Source organism: Phoenix dactylifera, chromosome 7 (assembly GCF_051530095.1).
Source record: "Phoenix dactylifera cultivar Ajwa chromosome 7, Ajwa_hap1_PhDact_Kaust_v1.1, whole genome shotgun sequence".
Taxonomy (NCBI): domain Eukaryota; kingdom Viridiplantae; phylum Streptophyta; class Magnoliopsida; order Arecales; family Arecaceae; genus Phoenix; species Phoenix dactylifera.
The window spans coordinates 31,562,916-31,584,796 of NC_143196.1; the positions used below are offsets into that span (position 1 = coordinate 31,562,916).

General features: G+C 40.6%; 1 protein-coding gene across 2 annotated transcripts; it reads right to left on the minus strand.

Annotated features, from left to right (window-relative positions):
- Nucleotides 1–356: 356 nt before the first annotated feature.
- Nucleotides 357–20,971, minus strand: LOC103702176 (uncharacterized). 2 transcript variants are annotated; one of them, XM_008784504.6, is made up of 13 exons: nucleotides 20,456–20,971; nucleotides 19,413–19,565; nucleotides 19,097–19,309; nucleotides 18,900–18,989; nucleotides 15,698–15,814; nucleotides 14,038–14,307; nucleotides 13,689–13,845; nucleotides 12,028–12,105; nucleotides 8,004–8,104; nucleotides 6,569–6,739; nucleotides 3,656–3,730; nucleotides 1,654–1,749; nucleotides 357–936 (listed from the first exon to the last, which is right to left on the minus strand). In XM_008784504.6, the coding sequence occupies exons 1-13, from the start codon at nucleotides 20,846–20,848 to the stop codon at nucleotides 610–612; spliced, it is 2,241 nt and encodes a 746-aa protein (XP_008782726.5). In that variant the 5' UTR covers nucleotides 20,849–20,971; the 3' UTR covers nucleotides 357–609. The 2 variants fall into 2 exon arrangements, with proteins under 2 accessions (XP_008782726.5, XP_089780582.1); XM_089924456.1 differs by having other exon boundaries at nucleotides 19,413–19,552; nucleotides 20,456–20,956.
- Nucleotides 20,972–21,881: the final 910 nt, after the last annotated feature.

Consider the following 21,881-nt stretch of genomic DNA (forward strand, 5'->3'; position numbering starts at 1 on the left):
CTTCAATATGCAACTAACATGAAATTGATGACCTTGGTAAGAAATTATGTATATTTTCAAGGATTTGCCATGGTCAGCAGAAGCTGCAGAACCGTTCAGGAAAGTGGGAAGAAATAGAGAGAGGAAGAGCTTAGCCACAATTCCTTGTGTATGCTTGAGTTACTGATTGATTTTGGGATACCTTGGCCACACAACAGACCTTAAGCAACATAAACCACTACTCAAAAGGTAGACACACCACCATGATGGCAATTACAGTATGGGGCATATCAGCGGAAGCATCTTTGCCCTCTATCCCTTCCTGTGACCCGAAGAGGAGCTCGTGAATGCAAAATAAAAGAAATTTTACCAAAGTATTTGGACAGAAGCCCATCAGGTCGAAGCCGAAATGGATAGATTATGATATATGTGATTGTTACACCAAGATTGGCTTAAAGCATTGTTCAGAAAAGATCACTTGCAGGAGCAGTATATTACAAAAAACATTGCACGCTCATCTCTTTGCGAACGTTGTTTACACGTGATGAGGGAAACCAAACACTAAAGAAATACATATAATGATGATATAAAGTTATAAACTATACACAGGACAATTAACACACATGATAACTAGGAGCTTTCGCAGCATGCCGCGCAGCAGCACTCATAGCAGCCAAGGCATGACAAAGCTGCACAGCCCTGAGCCATTACGACCGCAAGCTTATCATTCATCTTAGAGCATGCTTTGATGATGTACATGCAGCAACAGTAGTTGTCACAGCATCTGACAGCTTTCTCAAGGACATCGTTGGTCTCGGGAAGCTTTGGCTCTCCAAACCCGGTGGGGAGATTTTCCGAGGTTGCAACTATATTTCCAAATCCGATGGTCAGGCCATGGACCAGAATCGATAAGCGGTTTTTAGGGCCTGCATGCTTTTGGGAGCCATGTTTCTTTGCCTGCAACATGAGTTTACATGATTCATCAGAGTTCAAGTACTTTAGTGGCAATCACATTTTTAATTTAAATCATATGGCTTCTCATGTGATACACAGATAACCTCTCGAGTGGAGCCTCAGAAGTTCAGCTTGGGAGTCTGCTTCTAATAGATATTAGAAAGAAGATATAATAATAGAAAATACTTAGATCAGTTGGTAATTTTCCCCTTGCAAATTGGCAGAAAAGGAGGAAGGCATGAGCCTTCATAGGAAACTCATGAATTAACTTAAAATCTCTACTTGTTGAATCTGACATGCCATGGATTAAGGATGAGGAACACAATAACAATTCATCAGGGTATGATGTCTATCATGTCAGCTTATTTTTCGTAGTTTGCTACTACTATCAACTGCTCATAACTTTGAGATGAGAAGTCAACCTTTATTGTATAAATATTGGCTATTCCAGACTTTCAGCAGAAAAAAGTGGGGACGGGAAAAAAAGAAACTAAGCCATGTGACTAAACATAAATTAGAACAATGGCAGACATTGTACAAGACTCATTCTAAGCTACTTCGTATGAAATTTTATAGAATTCAATAAGCCAGGAATCTTTTTATGGTGAAACAGAATATATTGAAGCAGACATGCATGCACTGCAAAAACCTAATAAAGCTATATATACGAAGAGAATTTGTGGGGTAAAATGCATACGCACTATTGAAAAGATGGAGTACCTGTTTTACAGCATCCTGCTTTTCTGTGTCAGTCTGGAGTAAGATCATATATGTATACTCCGATGGTACGCTACTTCGCATGCTTAATTTAATAATCTACAAAAATAAAAACAAGTACAAGATGTAAGTGCACTAAATTCTCTGTTTTCTGAGTCTGACAACTGCAATATAGTACAAAGTTAATGCAAAGATATTGTTTTGGTTGCCAGTACAGACATGCCAATCAGAAACTATGCAGTGGTGTCTAACCAAGAAATAAGAGGAGATTTTCTAGCAAAAATTTTGAAAGATGTGTCTATTTTCCAATATCTCAAGTTTTTCCCCCATATTTTTTTGAGTATGGTGGTGAAGTACCAGCAATCATTTCAAAAAGACCGGTATGAGAATTAACTAGGTCCAAGCGTCAAACACTTAGGAAACACCCAAAAGTCAAGACATCATCCAAATGAAAGAAATGCGAAAAAAGAAGAAGAAGAAGAAGAAGAATATGTGTAGAATTGGCAGCATTTGCATTGGGGTAGCATCATCTAACCATTCTAACTTGGGTACCATGTATACCATGCCCCACCCTTCACCTTAACTGCAAGTCGCCAGGTGCTAATCCTGATATTTCAAGTTGTTTGTGAGATAATTTGTTATTTTAACATTTTTCAAATTTTTTCTGAGAAAGAAATTAACGGCTGACTGTAATCATTAAGTCATCAATAATCAGTTGCTTTGAGAATCCAAGATCAAGATATGGCAGTATCTTCCAATCAATGGCATTACTACAGCTTGCTTGTTCAGAGTCTTAAACATACCGGCATCCTCACAAAATACAAAAAAGAAAATAAGACAAAACCAACCCTTGGAGAAAGCCTTGCATTCCCGTGCATTAAAAAAAATGATAAATATAGGTTGATGCATGCTAGTCACACTTAAAATGCTTACATACCGATATTTTACAAACTTGCACTGAGAGGGTGATATGGTTATCCATTAATAAATGAATGTTGGGATGTTTTTGACTCAAGTATATCTATACCAAGCAGTATTCTCCAAACATCTAGACTAGTTCTCATGGCATTTTCTTCCTCTCAAGTAATTACATCTTTATTGAAAAATTCATCATGTCAGTGTCCTAGGCAAACAACATGCTCAATAAGAATTTGTTATTATTTCCAACAAATTTTCTGGCTTGAAAACTTGCAGTTCAAAAATTGTCCTAAAACAGCCTTCTACTGGAATGTGATTGGCCTCCTGGAGAGGCTTCTTCATCCCATGATCATAATTGACAGTTATTCCAAGCTTTCTTTTTGATAGGAAGTCCTTCAAATCTTTTAGAGAAACACAGTGACCAAATCTAAGCATGCTGGTCGAAATTTGTGCATGCAATTGATGAACTAGCTGATCGTATGTTATGAAATGTTTTTAGTCTTTGAGAGATAGATTTATAAAGAGAGCTAACCACAATTACTACTATCCATTTTTTGCATGAGAAAACAAAGATTATCAGCATAATATGCTATGAGATCTTCACCATAGTACCTGTAAGTGATTCAGGAACCATCATCAAGTTAGGCACATATGCAGATGCAAGTATTAAAATATTTAATGATGCATGTGTACGTATAAAAACATGTATTAGAAACAAGAGGTCAATAGGATTTGGGTGGCGTTATGAAAAAAATGATTTCCTATTATCTTGGAATGGCATCAATGATCATTTGATCCCTACAGGCTGGTCAAGCCTGCCTACGCCAGGCATAACTATTCCAAAGTGAAGCTGTTTCAAGCTATTCTTGGCAGCTGGCATAAAGCCATTTTTTTTGCCTGCCTCTTTTATTTTAATGGACAAAACAACCTTAGCCAAAAGTTATTCCAAAAGTTGCAGTCAAATAACATGTTGCATATCTTTTCCATGGGGCATAAATTCTCCTATTCCATTTCTTCTTATTCCTAAACGAAACACAACCATAGGGATAATGTAAGTACATAAGCACTAACCGTAATTGCCACTAACCTTTTCCTCGAGCTGTTTGCTTTCAGAAAACCATGCCTCAGCTGTAAGAAGATCAATGTGTTGCTTTGCAAAAACCTGTGCAAATAACAGCAAGTACACAAAATGAGTATATGGAATGCTTAAATGACTAGAGTTTAGGTTCTTATAGTCTGCTGTCATTCTGCATCCCCTGCCAATGAAGTTTAGGTTCTCATGTTCTGAATCCTATGGCAAATCAAAGCCAGATAAAAGAGGACCTGCATTCATGTTCTTATTTAATGAATAAATTATATGCTATCATTACTAGATTATCATTAGTTACAACCAAGGTATACTGAACCGGTACCGGTAGGCGTACCGGTCGCCTACCGGACCGGTTCGAGACCGGTTCGTACCGGAATCATATGAACCGGTCTTTGTTTATATATATATTTTTTATTTTGGTTCACAAACGCGCCCGAACGTGCGCTGTGGCATTTATGACCTGCGCGGGGCAGCGCGCCCCACGCGGATGAGGTGGCCCGCGCCCGCGCGGGCGGACTACCCTGCATAGGCGGGGGAATCGCGCCCGCACGCCGCGCGTGGTGGAATGTTGCGGACCTCCCTCATACACCACCGTCAAATCCCACCACCAAGAAGAGGTCCGAGCTCGGAAGCTACCGAAGGAGGGTCCTACCAAGACCAAGATCAAGGATCGAGCCAATCACTTGCTTGGAGGGATGGCCAAGCCTCTTCACGCTTGGCCAAGCCTCGGCCGAGCATCGTCACACTTGGCCGAACTTTGGCCAAGCACCCCTACATTCGGCCCGCCGTGCACACGACGGCGCCCGCACTCGCCAGCATGCATCCGCGGTCGTCCGCGCCCGCCGCGTGCCCGACATCAGCCGCGCGCACCAGGCCCATACCATCAATGCCAAGCCTCGGCCAAGCACGCCCAACCTCGGCCGAGCATGCCGCGCACATGTCCAAGCCTCGGCCGAGCATGCCCAACCTCGGCCGAGCCCACCGCACGCTTGCCGCGGCCAAATGTTACAAGACTGCATTGCTGCGGCGAGGTTCAAGCCAAAGAACCTCGCCAGCTACAGTGTGCCGGGCGAGGTTCTCTGCCAAGAACCTCGCCAGCTACGGTGCGCCAAGCGAGGTTCTGCAGGACGAACCTCGCAAGCTACAGTGCCCGGGCGCGCCCAGGCCAGCAGACAGGCCTGGTGAGGTTCAGGACAGAACCTCGCCAGCTACAGTGCCGCGCGCCCGCCAGCCCGTCAGCACGCCCGCGCACGACCGCCAGCGCGCCCACCTGACCGTGCGCGCCCGCGCGCAGCGCACCAGGCGAGGTTCGGCCCAGCGAACCTCGCCACAGCCTGCGCCCGCGCGCCCGCGCCCTGCCGCAGGGCCTGCCACGCGCCGCGCCTCGACGCCCGTGCCGAGCCCTGCCAACGCCCCTGCCGCGCCCCTTCCGCGCCCCTGCCAAGCCCTGCCGCGCCCCTACTGCGCCCAGGAGCCCTGCCAGCTAGCCCTGCCGTGCCAGACGTCCAGCCAGCGCCCAGCCCCTGCCTGCCGCCTGCCAGGCCATGCCAGCCATGCTGCCCAGCCTGCCAGCCAGACCCTGCAGCCCCGCCAGGCCATGCCTTGGCCCAGCCATGCCCTACAGCCATGCCATGGCCCTGCCAGCCAGCCCTGCAGCCTGCCACAGCCTTGCCAGCCTTGCCAGCCATGCTGCCAGCCCATGCCACAGCCTTGCCAAGGACCTTGCTGCAGCAACCATGCCAAGTGTGCAGCCTTGTGCCACATGCAACCATGGCCTTGGCCATGCCTAAGCCCTATGAAGCCATGCCTTAGCCATCCATTTGGGCATCCATATGAAGACTTGTAAGGCTATAAATAAGCCATAGAGGGACATCTTTGGGAAATCTTTTGAACATCTTTTGAACATTGTAGTCTCTTGTATTTCGGCCTTAGGCTTGGGAGGGCTTTGCCCTATTGTATTCGGTCCTAGAGTGTCTCTAAGGACTTGGGCTAGTGAGAACCCATCATAGTTCCACTAGATTATGCTTGTAAGCATCATTTTGGGAATAGAATCCACCTCAAGCTTTCCTCTAAATCCACTTGTGTTCTTGAGTTGTTTTCATTCAAGACAAGGATCGGGTCAAGCTGCAGCCAGTAGGCCCTCCCCTTGCCTTGATTCCCTTGGCTACTAAGTGCTCGGCACACAACCGGCGTTACTCGTTCGGCCCGCATTCCTACGTTCTAAGGCATCCGCAAGGAGCCAAGGTGCAAGGCTTGGTGTGGCGGCTCGGGGCCGAGAGACGCCCTCCAACATGGAACCGCGTGCGGCACTTTGCCCCAAGGGAGCACGTGGCCCGTTCACCATAGCACGTGCCCGCTACGGTTTAAAATCGACAGCGCGCGCGCTGTGGTTAAAAAAAAATGGAATATGTAGCCAGTACGCATGCATACCGGTCGGTACCAGCCCGAAAACAGCTGGAACCGGTATCCATGTTGTTCGGGTATCGGTTCCAGGCCGGACCAGTCTGTACCGGGCCGAACCGGCCGGTACGGACCGGTTCGGCAAACCATGTTTGCAACAATAAAATTTCTATCTTTTCAAGACAATAAACAATATTAATGTCTGTTGTACGTCATATCATGATGTAACATAGATGTATATGCACATATTGTTGTGTCCTTACTCCATATTCTCTTTATTTTCCAAGATTTTGCATATTGATGAGTCTTATTTTGTCATACATATCCTGCACCCTTCCATGCTTCATAGCACATACGGCGTGCATTTTTTATGGCCTTGATTAATTTTAAAATATGAAAATAAGAATGAATAATGTCTAATAGCCAGAATACTCAACTAAACAAGAGATATCATGTACAGGTTCATTCTAAAAGAACAGAAAGTATTCAGATCTAAAATCAGTAACTTACTTTTTCAAGAGGGATATCCTTTGTATTTTTCACCTCCAAGTCAATAACAACTTCACTCATGTCAGCCAAGATACCTTTAGCTTTAAGAGAATCTGGAATCTTGCCTTGGTATCTGCCTGATACAATCAATGGGCATCCCACTGAAAGATCAGGAATATGAGTAGGATACACCTAAAAAGAATGTAAACAAATTCTTAAGTAAACTGGACAAAGGATTACATGTTACTCAGATTAGAATTTAAATTTTCCATCATTATATATAAGCTGAACCTACTGAGGCCCCACCAACTGGCCCATTTACATGATAGCCTAAAATTACTCCATTTTTTCCAACCAAGCTGCCATAAGCAGTTATGGATAGGATTTATTGATTATAATTATTTTTTCATTTGTAAAGAAGATATGACTGCATATGACAATTATTACTAATTCTACAAGATTTACACTAAAATGAGTACTAGAAGAAAAGCAAAAATGAATGGAACAAAAAAAAGAAAAAAGAATGTCGAATTGCAGGACCATCATGTAAAAGAGCTACTCCAATGCAACTGTTACTATTAGAAAGTGAGAATTAGTATTACAGCTGGTAACTGTTAGCACTTCTTGAGTAACATAAAACTCTATCTTTACTGCAAGGTTTATCCCTTCTATCTGTGGTCAGTTTTCTGGATGAAAATATGTTAATAACATTTGAGAACTTTCTAAAGCAAGATCCTAGTTAGAGTAATCCTTATCGGTACTTTCCAAAGGGAGCTCTCGATTAGAGTAATCCTTTGACATTTTGTGTGTACTTCCAAGAAAAAGCAGGTTTTCTATGTGAAAGGAATCCAATGAGATGTGGAAGACCAGTTGGCAAATATCTGTACTCATACAACAATGGAGCTCTCGATTAGAGTAATCCTTTGACATTTTGTGTGTACTTCCAAGAAAAAGCAGGTTTTCTATGTGAAAGGAATCCAATGAGATGTGGAAGACCGGTTGGCAAATATCTGTACTCAAGCAACAATGGAGCAGCCAATCTGGCTTATTTTCCCGTCAAACAAAGAAAAATAATTTTGATTAGCAAAAAAGCGGGAAGAACTCAAAGCCTGATCTACAAAGCTAAATTCATATCTGAAGTAAAAGTGTAAACTAAAAAAAGAATCAAATTGAAGGCATTTCTAACTTCTTAAATTAACACTAAAGAAATATTTCATAACCACCCTGTAAATATGCTTTAGTCTGGACACTTGCATGATTTGTGAGGCCCTAAGACAGCAAACAAAATTGCCACAATACATGGGCAAAACTGCTGTCTGGAGTTCTGAAAATAAAAGGAACATTGTAGAAATAGTGAATTGATGTGTATGTATTATAGCCATGACTGAAAGACCAAATTTGTTTAAGCATGCGTGTATATGTGCATGGTGGATGAACTAATATTGCAATAATATACCTCAACTTCATCAAGATGATTAAAGATGTCAACAATGATATTCGTAACTATCGGGGATGAAGCCCTCCTAAACCATCTCTGCATTCGGGATTCGATCAGATCTAGTAAAAGACAAATAGAGCCCATTAAATTTGAAAATGCCGGTATCGTGTAGCTAAGGAGGAATTTAGAGACAAATTATGAACATTTGTCAGGGCAATCAAACAGATCATAAAAGCTAACAGTGGCTGCAAAAAGTTGACTCCTCCATGGTAGTATACGTACTAACAATGCATGAAACTACCCTCAATATTACATACATCCATGTACGCAAATAAAGTATAATTAACAGGTAAAGATGCTTATTTTTTGAATAAAATTACATTTGAAATGTCCAAGTAAAACCTTTTAAGCAAAGTGCGCCATGTCGGTATCAGACCCCATATCGGTACCATCTTATTACAATATCGGTATGCAATATGGTATGAGATTGTGAGATATACCGAGTGTCGGTATGCTACGAGACTACATACCGGTTTGGTACCAGTATGGATAATATGCCCGATACGGCGAACCTGGTTTTTAAAGGTTTTTATACATATATGCATATACATAGTGCATGTGAAAGATCATGGTACCATAAATCAATCCACCAAGTATTGTCTTAACCGTGTGGAATCAACTTTTCTAAATTGTCGAATGCAACAACAAAATGTTAAGATGGACATGTGGTAAAACTAAGGAGGATAGGTTGAGATGAGTCTAAGAGAAGCTTAAGAATTGCACCAATTAGAAAGGAAGTGATGGAGCACCATCTGAGATGGTACATGCATATGCCAAGGATCTCAGGAAGCTCTCATAAGGAGAATTATTTTAATCTTTGTTGAAGGATTTAGGAAGACATCAAAAGGCTTGCAACAACAACAAAAGTAGCCTTGAAGGAGAGTTACTCTAATCTTTTTCCAAGGATCTAGGAAGAGGAGAGGAAGACCTAGATTAAAATGGATGGAAGCTAAGAGAAAGGACATTGAAACTGTTGCAACAACATTAGAGATAGTTCTTGTGAGGCCTAATAGTCCCACATCGAAAAAACTCGTTACAGAGCCTGGGCATATGAGGCGGGTATCTCCAAATCCTGCAGACGCGTTTTGGAAGAAAAACAAAATCGGAAAGGGATGAAGAGCGCTTGCGTGAGGCCCCGGAACCGGACAATATCTAGTAGGAGAGCCCCGTGTTCCACCCTCATGTGGCCCCCACATGGGCACTGGGTGCCTCACGTGCCCCGTGGAGGCGGGGGTGTGACATTTGGTATCAGAGTCGAGGATGGCTCTTGTCCGATGGTGGGAAGAATGTGAGGCCCAATAGTCCCACATCGGAAAGACTCGTTCCAGAGCCTGGGCATATGAGGCGGATATCTCCAAATCTTGCGGATGCGTTTTGGGAGGAAAACAAAACCGGGAAGGGGTGAAGGACGCTTGCGTGAAGCTCCTGAACAGGACAATATCTGGCAGGGAAGCCCCATGTTCCCCCCTCATGCGGCCCCCACGTGGGCACTAGGTGCCTCACGTGCCCCGCGGAGGCGGGGGCGTGACAGTTCTAGATAGGAATCATTGGAAAAACGAGAACTCATTAAACCGACCCTTAATAGTTGGTTCTTTTAAAAGGGTGAAAATTAGATAAAAGGAAAAAAAAATTAAAGAGTTTTGGGGGAAGCTTGCTCCCACATGAACATGCATAAATATGAAAAAAGGATGGATAAAGCAAAAATTTGAAAGGAATGCATTATATGGCTTAATTGGAGAACTCAAATAGGAAGGAAGCAAGGCAGCCATGGATTATTATGGTTAAATGGAATCCAGTACGACCATAAGAAGGGTACATCATTAGTATAGAGGGTAAACTAATTAGAAATGACCAACCTCTATGTAAAAAAATACTGAACTGCCCTTTATTCACAAAAGAAAGTGTAGAATGCATGACATGCTTGTAGCTAGCGGTGATTTTGGCACAAGAATTGATTTTTTTTTTTTTAAATGTGTATTACGTTCTCAGTTGATGCATCTACATGAACCATAGTGGAATGTATGTGATAGCAGATTGTAATATGAGTAAAACTGAATGATAGAGGCATTTCCATCTAAATTGTAGTCCTTATCTAGATGACTTTGTATTGTGATGATTTCAATGACTAAATTAATGGGTCCAGAAAAAAGAAAAGAGCAAAGGTATCGAAGTTGCTACAAAAGGCATACCTCATTTTGATGAACTTTTTTGATGAAGTAACAATAATACTATTATTCTTCAAAGAAGGCACAATTTTTTGTTGTTAAAGAAACAAGTTAAGATGTAATATATCAAAAAATAACATGTATTGACCTATATATGCACATAAAAGCATATGTTTTTATGTACTTAATACAGGAGAGACATAAAAAATGTAGGTGAAAACTGAAAACCATGAAATGGTGAAATCTGGTCCAGGAAATCTATTTTTCTTTCATTCATAACACAATTGGTCTACAATGATTATTTGTTATATAATTCTCAACAAAAAATGGAAGGAATAAATGTTATCCCAACGATTTGTATTGGCTTCACACATCCATCTTCGCCATCGAAACTTGAAAGGTCAGGACCTCCTAGATAAATAATCCTTCAGCCTTCGGCAGTTCTCTCCCTTCTCTTCTTTAACTCTTGAACATGTACATAAATCTCCATCCTCACTAGGGTCATCTTTAGCCTAGGTTGCATGTGTCCAAACCATGGAATACGGAGCCGTCCCGAACTGCCCGGTTCGAGGCGTACCAAGCCATGCCGGCAGTAAATCGGGACAGTTCTGGCATTCAGAATAGTAAACCAGCATGTGGAGAGAGAGGGAGAGGAAGAGAGAGAGAGAGAGAGAGAGGAGGGGAGGAAGGGAGAGGCAGGAAGGGGTGCCAGAGGGGCCCCAAAGGGTCGGAGTGGGGGCTTCGCCCTCCAAACCCCTGTTTCAAAAGAAACAGAGGTCCGTCAGGACCTGTTTTATTTTAAAAATTTTAAGTGAAGTCGGAGATGGGTTTGTCCTTTGGGGCCCTTCGACGGCCCCGATGAACCCTTATGTTGAACAAAGCAGGGGTGCAGAGGGCAGAGCCCCTGCTTCGGCCCTTTGGGGCACCCTCGGCAGCCCTCCCTCCCTCTCCTTTTCTCCCCCCTCTCTTTTTCTCTCTCTCGTCCTCCTGTCCCACTCTACTGTGTCGGTATCGGCCTGGCAAGGATCGGCATAGGGACGTACCGAACCATGCCGCCGGCCGACCAGTACGGGCTCCGATAGTGGCACAGCAGACCTGGTCCAAAGTCCAAACTATAACCATCCAACGTTATAACAACCATTTGGGATCAGCATGTCCAAACCAATATCAACAAGTTTTACCTTACATTAATAATATAAGTTCGAATTAACAATACGAGTTCTAAGCCTCCTCCTAGGGTTGGCGGAACCGTCCTGAACCAGGCAATGTCGGCCGTCCCGAGCCGTACTGATGGCTCACCGGTACGATTTCCGTGGTTCACTGGTACGGTTTCGGCAACGAAAATGAAACTCGTTGCTGAAGCCGGAGAAGAAGAAGGAAAGAGAGAGAGCAAGGGAGGGCCGGCGGAGACCGCGGTCGGCCTCCGCCAGCCCTCCGTCAGGCTCCCTCCATCTCCTTATCTCTCTCTCCTTTTCTCTCTCCCACGGTCTGTGTGCCATCTCCTCTGTCGGTACAGGCCCGGCACGGCCCCTACCGACTCGTGCCGCCAGAGAACCAGTACAGTGCTCGATATTAGTTCCGCCGACCCTGCCTCCTCCAACGCACCAATCATAAACTATATCCTTCCAAGTTCTAAAACATCCACCTCACCAACACCATCTCTTCAAAGCTCATCTTCTGTCATGCTTTGTCATCCATTACCAACAAACTAATCCATACAACAAATAATGCAAAATGAAACTAGTGAGTCCCTAGCAGATAACTTAAGGATAAGAATATGCTTCAAGAAGTTGAATTATTAAGAAAACATAACTGACCTGGATCATATGCAGCATCATACTGCCCCTTGCTGATTGATGCCAACATCCGCAAGAAATAATGATTGCAATAAGAACCTAACAAAAAATTTCCAGCATAACAAGAAAAGCAAAAACAATATTAGGACGGAGCATCTATCAAAATGTAATAATAGTACGGCAAAGTGATAGAACAAAAGGATAATCACACAACATCATGTTATCCATTCGTGATGGTTGACAGCAGAACCAGGTTCTATGAGCATAGGCTTCACAAAATTTCTTTTTTAAGAAAACAAAAGGAAAAGTTTCTGTGTACATGGCCAATTTCCTTAGGTACCCAAAGATGTGATTTCTATAACAGCATAATTGACGTTAAAAAGATACCAGGAAAGATTATAAGGTTCTTATTTTGCTAATGCACAAGGATGAGCATACTATTGACAAGGCAAAGTTTGCAAAACTAGCATTGACCTCTCCTTCAAGCATCCTGAGAAATCATTTCCATATAAGATGCAACTCCCAATGATTATACATGTTTTAAACATGCTGCTAAGAAATACATGTAATAATTTGCTAATTCAATAATATCAACGATACTTTAAAAGCAAGCAATTTATCTTGACGCTGTTTTCTTTTCTTTTAAATCAGTGTCATGCTTAGAAAGCTAAGCTAGTTCAAATTTCCTCCTTCAGTACTACAAGAAAAAAACATACATGTATATACATATATGGATAACTTCTATCTCAATCTACGTATTTTTAGCATAATTTTGGATTACAGTAGTCCGATACAATAATGTTCGATATATTCTCAACAATATATGCCTTTCATTATTGTGTTCCAACAGAAGTTCAAAGAAAAAGACATATGATAGACGGTCAATTTGTTTCCCATTGAATCAAGATTTATCACCAACAGATCCATAATGATGAGAAAAACAAGAAAACACAATTAATTTCTTATTGATTCCCTTGTCGTTGGACCAAATCAAAGTACTTTCTTTTTTCTTTGTTTTTTGAAGGGGGTTGAGAAAACACAAAAAAATTTCACTGCTTGAGTACTTATTGGATTATAATTTAGGTATCACACTACACTTGCCGGTATAAATAGTTCTACCATTCTCAAGTGCAATAGTAGGACACTTATTGCCAATGTTCACCGTCTTGATATCAGACCCCGAATCGGTGCCATCCTATTACAGTGTCGGTATGCACGATATGATACTCGGTTCGGCATACCAAGTATCGGTACGCACTGATACCGCATACCATTATAGTAATAGTACAATCCGTACGCACCGATACCGACTGGTACAGTGAACCTTGCTTATTGCATCATTGAAAAGTAATGATTTGTGAGTAAGCGCATGTAATCCATAATGAAACTGAAATATGTCATTTGCCATTCGTACAAAGATATAGCTTATGAGTTGTTTTTAGAAGACAATCAGTTGAAGATAAATGTATCAAAGAAAAGATGCTAACCAACAAAATGACCAACATAACAAATCAAGTTGAAAGATTTCCTTTTCTTTACCCACAAATGTAGTTGCACCCTTAGTAAACTAAGTCAATTTAAGAATAAGTCAATTTAAGAATAAGAATTATACCCAAGAACAGTAATAACAAAAAAAAAACAAGTTTTAAGAGGAGAATAGCCATGTTCAATAGAATTATTACCAACACCAAAAGTGGAAATTCGTGGGGACATGGATCCTCTATTTGCCACACAGGTTCTCATGGTAGAACAAATGTCACGTTCATCTTCAACAGACCCATCAGTTATGAGAAAAATATGTGGGACTGAATCTCGAGCATCGAATAGCAAATCTATTGCCTGATGGAAACAGCAAAGAGAAACAGGAAAAACAGCAACATTGCATAAACAGGAGAATGTGTACGAAAGAAAGGGATAGAAGCTACAGAAATATGGACAGAAATGACAAATATGAATAAGCCCATTATATGTCTCCAAGTCCTACTAAAAGATACCAAGGTAATAGCAGATTTTGTTTAGCCAGGGATTTACCTTATTTAAGGGGTGCATGATGTTTGTCCCACCCCCCGCAACAAAAGTTTTGCATATCCACTCATGAGCATTTTCTACCTTGACGTCGGTCACCAGTTCCATGCATGACGAGAATGAATGTAACTCATCATTGAAAGCTATTATATTAAATTTATCAACTGGATTGAGCTCTAGGAGGGCTGTAGATAGTGCATTCTTAACGTTCTCTAGAGGCTTCCCTTCCATGCTTCCACTTATATCAACAATAAAAACCACTTCTCTTCTGAAGACCTATAGCATTAATTGAATGATAAGGCACATTTAAAAGAGTTTTCTTAGCCATAAAAAAGGCACAAAACCAAGACAGTTATAAAATAATTAGGTGAAACTCTATCCATATTTATCATGGTTGGCATATGTTAAGATGGTGAGAAGATTTCCAATACTTGGTCATGATTTAGCATAAACTATGTTATATAAGAGATGTGGGTATCATGCACAAAAAAAATGTACAAGGTGGTGAAAACTTGTGTGCAACACATGAATATTGTTCACAAAGGTTCTAGCAAAGGCATGGCAACAATCAAGGTGTAAAAGCAGAATGTCAGAATGTGAACATGCTTGTAACATAATGATATTGATCTATCGAACTCTGTATAATATCTAGGTTGTAAGGCTGATATACAATCTTTAGAGGATAAAAGAAATAAGTCCACTTTATTACTTAAGCAGTTATAAGCTTGGTTTTAAATTGCTATTGTTCAGTATTTTGGAAATGCTATAGGGTAATTCACAAGTGCAATAAGACATACAGACCACAAGGAACCTGTGACATAGAAAACCAAACAAAGAGTGCACCAGCAGAATTGGATCCAAATGTAGTCAGGATTGGAAGTGAAAAATATTTAAAATTTTAAACAATATTAAAATAAATGAAATGAACCATCATAAGTTCCTTGAAGCTTAAGCAACAAAACAGCCTGCATATGAGCTACTCAACCAGTGAATTTCGAAGCAACAATTACAGGGTTTTTCGTACAATAAGTATCACTTGATAAGTTAGATCTTATGGTTGTTGTCATGAAACTGCAAAAAAGAAAGCAGTACATGGAAGTCAGGCAGAGAAACAAGGGATAATCTAGAGACAAGATGGAATTTTGGAGGCCTCGTGCCCATCGCAAACTCAGAAGAACCTTAGGAGGAAGAGTCAGCATAAGTTATCAAAAATTGCAAACTTAGTAATCAGATTATGAAGCATGTGACTGAAATTGTTAATGATATAAACATAACAAGAAAAACAAAAGAAAAAACGAGCAACTTATCTTGGGACTTCATGCCATGTCTAAGAGGAATGTGTGTTTGTTTGTTGGAGTAATCAGATAATGAAGCATGTAGCTGAAATTGTGAACAAGATCAATGTAACAGCAGAACTAGCAACTGCTCTTGAGACATCATGTCATAATTGAGAAGAATATGTGTGTGTGTCTATTAAACCATGCCTCTCATTACAAATGTAAATGTTTCTGTCCTCTGCAGATGTACAACCTTTATGAATGAAACATCTTACAGGTATAGTCATGCACATGTATAAACATAGGAGAAAAGAATGAGAAAACATAGGCCTGTTAACTGAAAACGAATGAGCATTGCAGCAAAAGGAAAGACCAAAACATCGATGTACCTTTCTGTTCTGGTTATTTCCTGGAAAAAGATAGAGGCAGAACATCTCTCTCTGATCATAGTCATACATCGTTGGAGATTGTAAGAGTATGCCACCAAACAAATCATTTGAATAAACCTGTAAAAAACATTTAAAAGAAGAAAAGTAAATTTTCAGATCAAAAATCTAGAGTGACTAACAAATGCTGATGGCAAAAGTTGAAACTTCAGTTCAAAGATAGAAAATTACCAGTGTAATTCTCCCATAGCAAATTAAACAATTTTACCTGTTCATTAATTTGGAAACTAAAGAAAGTAGATAATTTAATAGCTTACTTTCAGAGAATCTTAAATTAGTTCAGCATAAGAGATCTCAAGATGAGCATATATAAAGTATTTTGTTACTTAGACATAGGTGTTTTCCAATCAGGACTTCCAAGTGATGTTTCTTTTCATTTGTTACATTATATGGAGTATAAGATGACTAAGCACTTAGATCTTCCCTCTTTTATCAAGTCTAACATAATGCTGTTCATCTCAACTTCTTGGCCTTGCCTTTTTTATAATTGAGTTCCATTATTATTTCTACTTCATTGATAACTTCTCTTGCTTTACTAAGGATTACCTAAGTTCAATCATATAGCTTGAAACTGTTGGAACTTGGAAGTATGGTATTCACTAAAAGTCGTTTGTATATTTTACATAAGAATCATTGAGATATCATGGCTATCTCCCTTTTACATACAGTCATAAAGAGTATAGGATATATATCACATATCGGCCTTAGAGACAGAAAAAATGCATGAGTACTATAGGGGATTTATCCAAGTAATCAGAGTGTTTACCATGAGGAAAATTGGATATTCCTAGGTACTCGAAAAATGTTCATAGCTACGGATGATAGTGGGCATCACACTTATAAGGTTCTTGAGGTGGATAATGACATTTTAGAGTTCCCCCTTCGCCGAGATGAGACCTTGAACTGACACTCAGCTAAGCCATCATATATTGAATAGTCAACGCTGGCAATCCACGTCACAAAGCACTGTCAGAGATAGAAGTGTGAACTAGGTAGTAGTCTCTGAACTAAAGGACATGACACCTTGCTGTATTCTGAAGGTCAATAAATTTGTGGCTAAATTTGTAATCAATAGTAATACCCTGGACTATATCCTTGATTGGGAGTACATTGGTATTCTGAGTCCAAATAAGAGTGAGAACCTAGTTGTCTATACCCTGAACTATATAGTATTCATATTAGAACAGAAACATTATCAGACATGTAAGACTCAAGGCCCAAGCAATAAGTTGAAAAATTTTGACGATAATTATTTTGTTAAAAGTATTATAGTTAATATTTAGTTATTTTCAAAAAAAAATCACATGAACAGTTTTCATAAAAGGGTGTCTAACATGTTCCAAAATTCTATGGACCATGACATCATATGGCTAAGGATTTGGCAGTGCAGTGCTCAATGATCATACAAAGACACTGGAATGATAGAAGACTAAATTGCATGATATAACTTAAGCAGGAATAGAAAGGTTAATTGGTCATCAAAGGTTTATGGGTACCATATCCACATGCCGGACCATGTATGACTGAAACAGACCTAAAGAGGAAAATTATTAGCGATGGGAACCTAAATTGACCTATCCACTAAGGCATCTAACATATGCCATCTATCTCCAAGTCAATTGGAATAAGATTCCAATTGCATATTCACTCATAGAATGAATCAAGAAAGATTTGTATTTTTAAACGGAGATAAGATTGGCTAGATTAGGTCAAGTAAGACTGACCCTGGACTAATCTTGGGAACCACTTGGATGAGATCCAAGCGGAGGTGGCCAACCACGGAAAGGTGGCCGCCGCCTTTGCTCCATCTTGCATCAATTAGATGGCACACTCCATCTGAGAGTGTGCCAAGTAAGGCCAACACCCCTAGGGCTCCTCCTTCTCCAAGAAAAAGAAAACAAGTTTTGTTAAACAAGATCTTCTTGTAGAGCATCTCTTTGGTCTGTGGTTGCTGGAGATTCAGGGCTAAGGAAAGTCTTGAAGATAAGGCATGTGGACTGAAGCCGGTGCGAATAGTAATTCTTAGAGGATCGTGTATATTCGTGGCCTCAGTCTCTTTCAAGAAGGGCGGTTGTGTATATATTATTAAGCATGTAATCTATCAATTAATGATGATTTATCAAAAAGTGCAACCCTACTCTGTGCTATTTATCATCGCATAACACTCTATTGGACGCTCTAATTTGCAAAATGAACAAACATTTCTAATTTCACTGCTGCATGCCACTTCTACAGCTCAAGGTTTAGAATCTTGATTCAAAAGCACAAACTGACCAGCAACAAATCAATTTTGTTTAAACTTTGAACTAAAATCAAGATCTTTCATTTAACTCTGAATTTGTTTGCCAATTCTATTGCAATTGACTTAACTTGGTGCACGTTGTTCTTTATATCATGCCAGCTTGTCTGTGGATCTTTAACATATAAAATGTAACTTTATGGCTCAAATCTTAAAGTGGTAATTCCTTGGGACCACTAAGTCAAGGTCATAACTCAACATTCAAAAGCTTGCCTCTCCTACATTCAATTTACTCATTCTACTGTTGCCATGCTGCTTTCCTCGTAATCAAATATACAAATACAATATCTCTAGTTGCAAATAAATGGTGTACCATCCACATTAAAGTGTAGAAAGGGATAGAAAAAATAACATCAGAGTCATCAATTGTGTGCACAATACTAAATATACATGTTTAACACATTTGCCTTCTTGTGGATTCCTATGTTCTATGTGAATATGTACACAACATGCATGTACCCACTATATTGATACATGGCCTTCTGTGGTGCTCTTTGATTGGGCGTAGGTCCATCTAAGTGTATATGTTTGGCTCTATGCTCCAAAGCTAAAGTATCAACTCCAAAACTTGCACCATGGGTTTCAAAAGGTAAAATGAGGATCTACAGAACACACGAAATTTATAGAAAAAGTATAAATAAACTTATAACCTCTTGGACTTATATAAAAAAGGATCTATGCTTATCTCATTTCGGTTGTAGAATGATATCTATAACTAATCTCAATAATTGTTTTTGCATGTAACGATAGATTAGACACAGCATAACCTCAAAATTATAATTAAGGTCATCAAAAACAAATATGAAAGCTATCAACAAAAGTTGATATTTGGTACTTAGTACTTACACTATATGAAAAATGAAAATCTTTATATGACCAATGCTCAACAACTGCTTCATATAAGAAAGTCAATATTCCAGCTTGCCGACTTCTTTCCTGAAATGACAAGAAGCAGTGCCAATCAATAGCATGGTTAAGCTTTGACTTGCAGCCGCATCAAACTACAGGGTTGCTTTTTACTAACATGGTGCAGATAAGTTCACCTTCAAAGCATGGCTCGTAGTCTGCAACAAAACTTCCTTTCCAAAACCACTATTCACATTCAGTTGAATTTTTTCCTTTTTTGCAAATATTTTTGCAAATGGAGTGACATATTCTGGAAAATTAAGAGGGACGGTGATAGAGAACTGCCCATCTTCATAGAATAACTTCTGAGACCATCTGATTGTAAGAGAAATGTCAGATCCTCCGCTAACCTTCAAAAGAGAGGTTAAAAGTAGGGTTTTCAACACATGCCTATGATTCAAACTGTTAGAAAGTAGATGATCAGAAAGAGACCAAGAAGCCCTATTAAGTCACCTCGGGGATTGTCAACGAAAACAGCTCGGGTTTCAGAAAGCCCCCTCCTTCATTTCTCTCAGGCTTCTCGATCTTCTGATTTTCTTCTTCATCCATCACCCGAGTGGAGTATGAATTCTTACCTACTTCAACCTCGACACCTAGAATTGAACCCTGTTAGCCAAACCATATTTAGCTTGAGAACAGCCAAGCCCATTACGGCCGACAGATCAGCAATCAAACATATTATCTACAAAGAAATAAAAGAAAAGAAGATAGTTTGAAACAAAAAAAGAACACCATAGCCTATGAAGGTATCGCCATTTCAAATGTTTAATAGATCAACCATTGAGTTATTACATTAACAAACAGGTCACTTAATTAATTTAATTTCTTGACAGGATTAAAATCTTTCGATGTACATCATCCAATTACCAGTTGGAATTATAAAAAGCATAATGTTATGAATCATCACGATGGTCAAGCAATGGTTAATTTTTAAGTTCTGGACTCAATACTACCAAATTACCATAAGATATAATTTAATAATAACTAAAAATCAGATAATACACCTCCAAATTTGACAACTTTTAACATAAAACTAAACAACATATACTTACGTCTGAACAAAATCTCAAGACTAGCAGATTTTAACAAATTGCCAAATAATAATCAATCTTCATTAGTTTCAACACCATTGACAAAATTCAAAGATAAAATTTTAATTAATCACTAAAATCAAATCTCCTAAGATGACATCTTTTAACATAAAAACTAATCAAGTTTTTCACATTTGAATAAAATTTCTAGACAAACATATAATCAAAGAATTGACAAAATTATGGCCGATTTTCATCTGGTTTAACGCAATATACAAAATACAAAGATAGAGTTTAGTTAATCACTAAAAGTCAGATGATACACCTCCAGATTGACATCTTTCGACATAAAAGCTCGTCAAGATTTCAACTTTTTGAAGGAAAAGTCAAGATTAACAGAAACTAGAAAGAGGTTATAAGAAAAAATAGAGAAAAGAAGCACATTTCTGCAAGAGAAGTCCGCACCTGCTCGCCCATGGGGACGAGGAGGCGGCAGTCGCAGCTCCGGTTCCGCATGATGCAGTGTACGCGCCACCGACCGCGGATGGCGACGAAGGCCGTGTCCAAGAAGCAGTCGGCTTCCACGGCGATCTCGTTCATCTGGAGGGGGATCAGCGCCGGCGGGTCGCAGTGGCCGTACACGTGGGGCTGGTAGCTCGGAATGTCAGGGTTGTCGACGATCCCGGGGTCGTCGACGACGGCGTACACCATCGGCGCCGCCGGGAGGAGGGACGCCAACGACCGCTCCATCCCGCCGACAGGCCGCGGCGGCCCAAAGTGCCGATCCTTCCCGGCGTATATCCGCTTCGCCAGCTTCAGCCCGTCCTCGACGGCCTTCGCGAACTCGTCGTCGGCCATCGTCGGCCGTCCGATCGGGATCCTGCGATCGGGAGCAGAGAGAAGGAGAGGTCGCCGGAGAAGCGAGGAATGAGCGAGAAATCCGAGAGACGAAAGGAGACAGACATCGCCCCGGATACTTAAATGCCGAATTAAATAATTAAAATTTCGGTATAGTTAATTTCGGTGGGAGCAAGAAAACTTGCACCGAATCGCGTGGAGACAACGGCACCACGACAGGGACGCGGCGAGGAAGGTATAAAAGGCGGTGAACTCACAGGCGGTGATTCTATCCCGAATTATAAATCTAATTTCTTCCGAAATTGGGGACGAACTTTACCAAACAATGTCTCCGGAATGCATGGTAATTGGTAAGAACGTTTTGGCACGGCGGAAGCGGAGGGGACAAGGAGACAGAGAGTAAACTATAGCCAACCAAACCATGCCACGTAGGCGATTCTTTTCGTCTCCGAGTGCCTCACTGGCAGCCCCCAGCTGGCGACCGCATATAAAAGCTATGAGTTTCGTTTATAAAGAGATAAGACATCTCCGGGATGTCGACGTGGATCTACATAGTCGTGACAGCTAGCCGTTGTCCGCGTACAGCAATTTGACCGTTGGACGGGACGGTGACCCCGGTAGCGTCCGGGGCCATCGGCATCCGGAAAACCTGGTGGCGGTTTTGTGCGCCACGCTTCCCACACTTAGACCGTTGACCCTGTCGGCAAGATTAGATTCGCCGTTTCCTTCTCCTCTTCTTTCTTTGATTAGTACTTTTAACATGTCTAGTTATTCTTAATCATGTTAAGTAGTGAACGCTACATTAGTGAAAGAAAAAAAAAAGTTTGATTAGATTGTTTTGGGATTTTGCTAAGGCGCTTTCCAATTTTTTTTAAAAAAATTTTGCCCAAATTACTTGATTGCAAACACAAATAATGTAGGAGAATGGAGCAATACAAGATGGTTAATATGGTCACAAGCAATGTGCTACAAATTGATGGTCTTGCAATTATTTTTCATATTTGTTGATTTTTGCGGTTCCCTTGAACCTTAT

What these genes read in the sequence shown, in the direction of transcription:
- LOC103702176 (XM_008784504.6), bottom strand. Translation starts at nt 20,848, where the DNA reads ATGGCCGACGACGAGTTCGCGAAGGCCGTCGAGGACGGGCTGAAGCTG. An exon ending in ATTTTCATTTTTCATATAGT is followed by an intron (nt 15,815 to 18,899) that starts GTAAGTACTAAG and finishes TGTTTTTTACAG; the next exon opens with GTTTATTCAAATGATTTGTT. An exon ending in ATCATCTTGATGAAGTTGAG is followed by an intron (nt 6,740 to 8,003) that starts GTATATTATTGC and finishes CATTCTTTTTAG; the next exon opens with GTGTATCCTACTCATATTCC.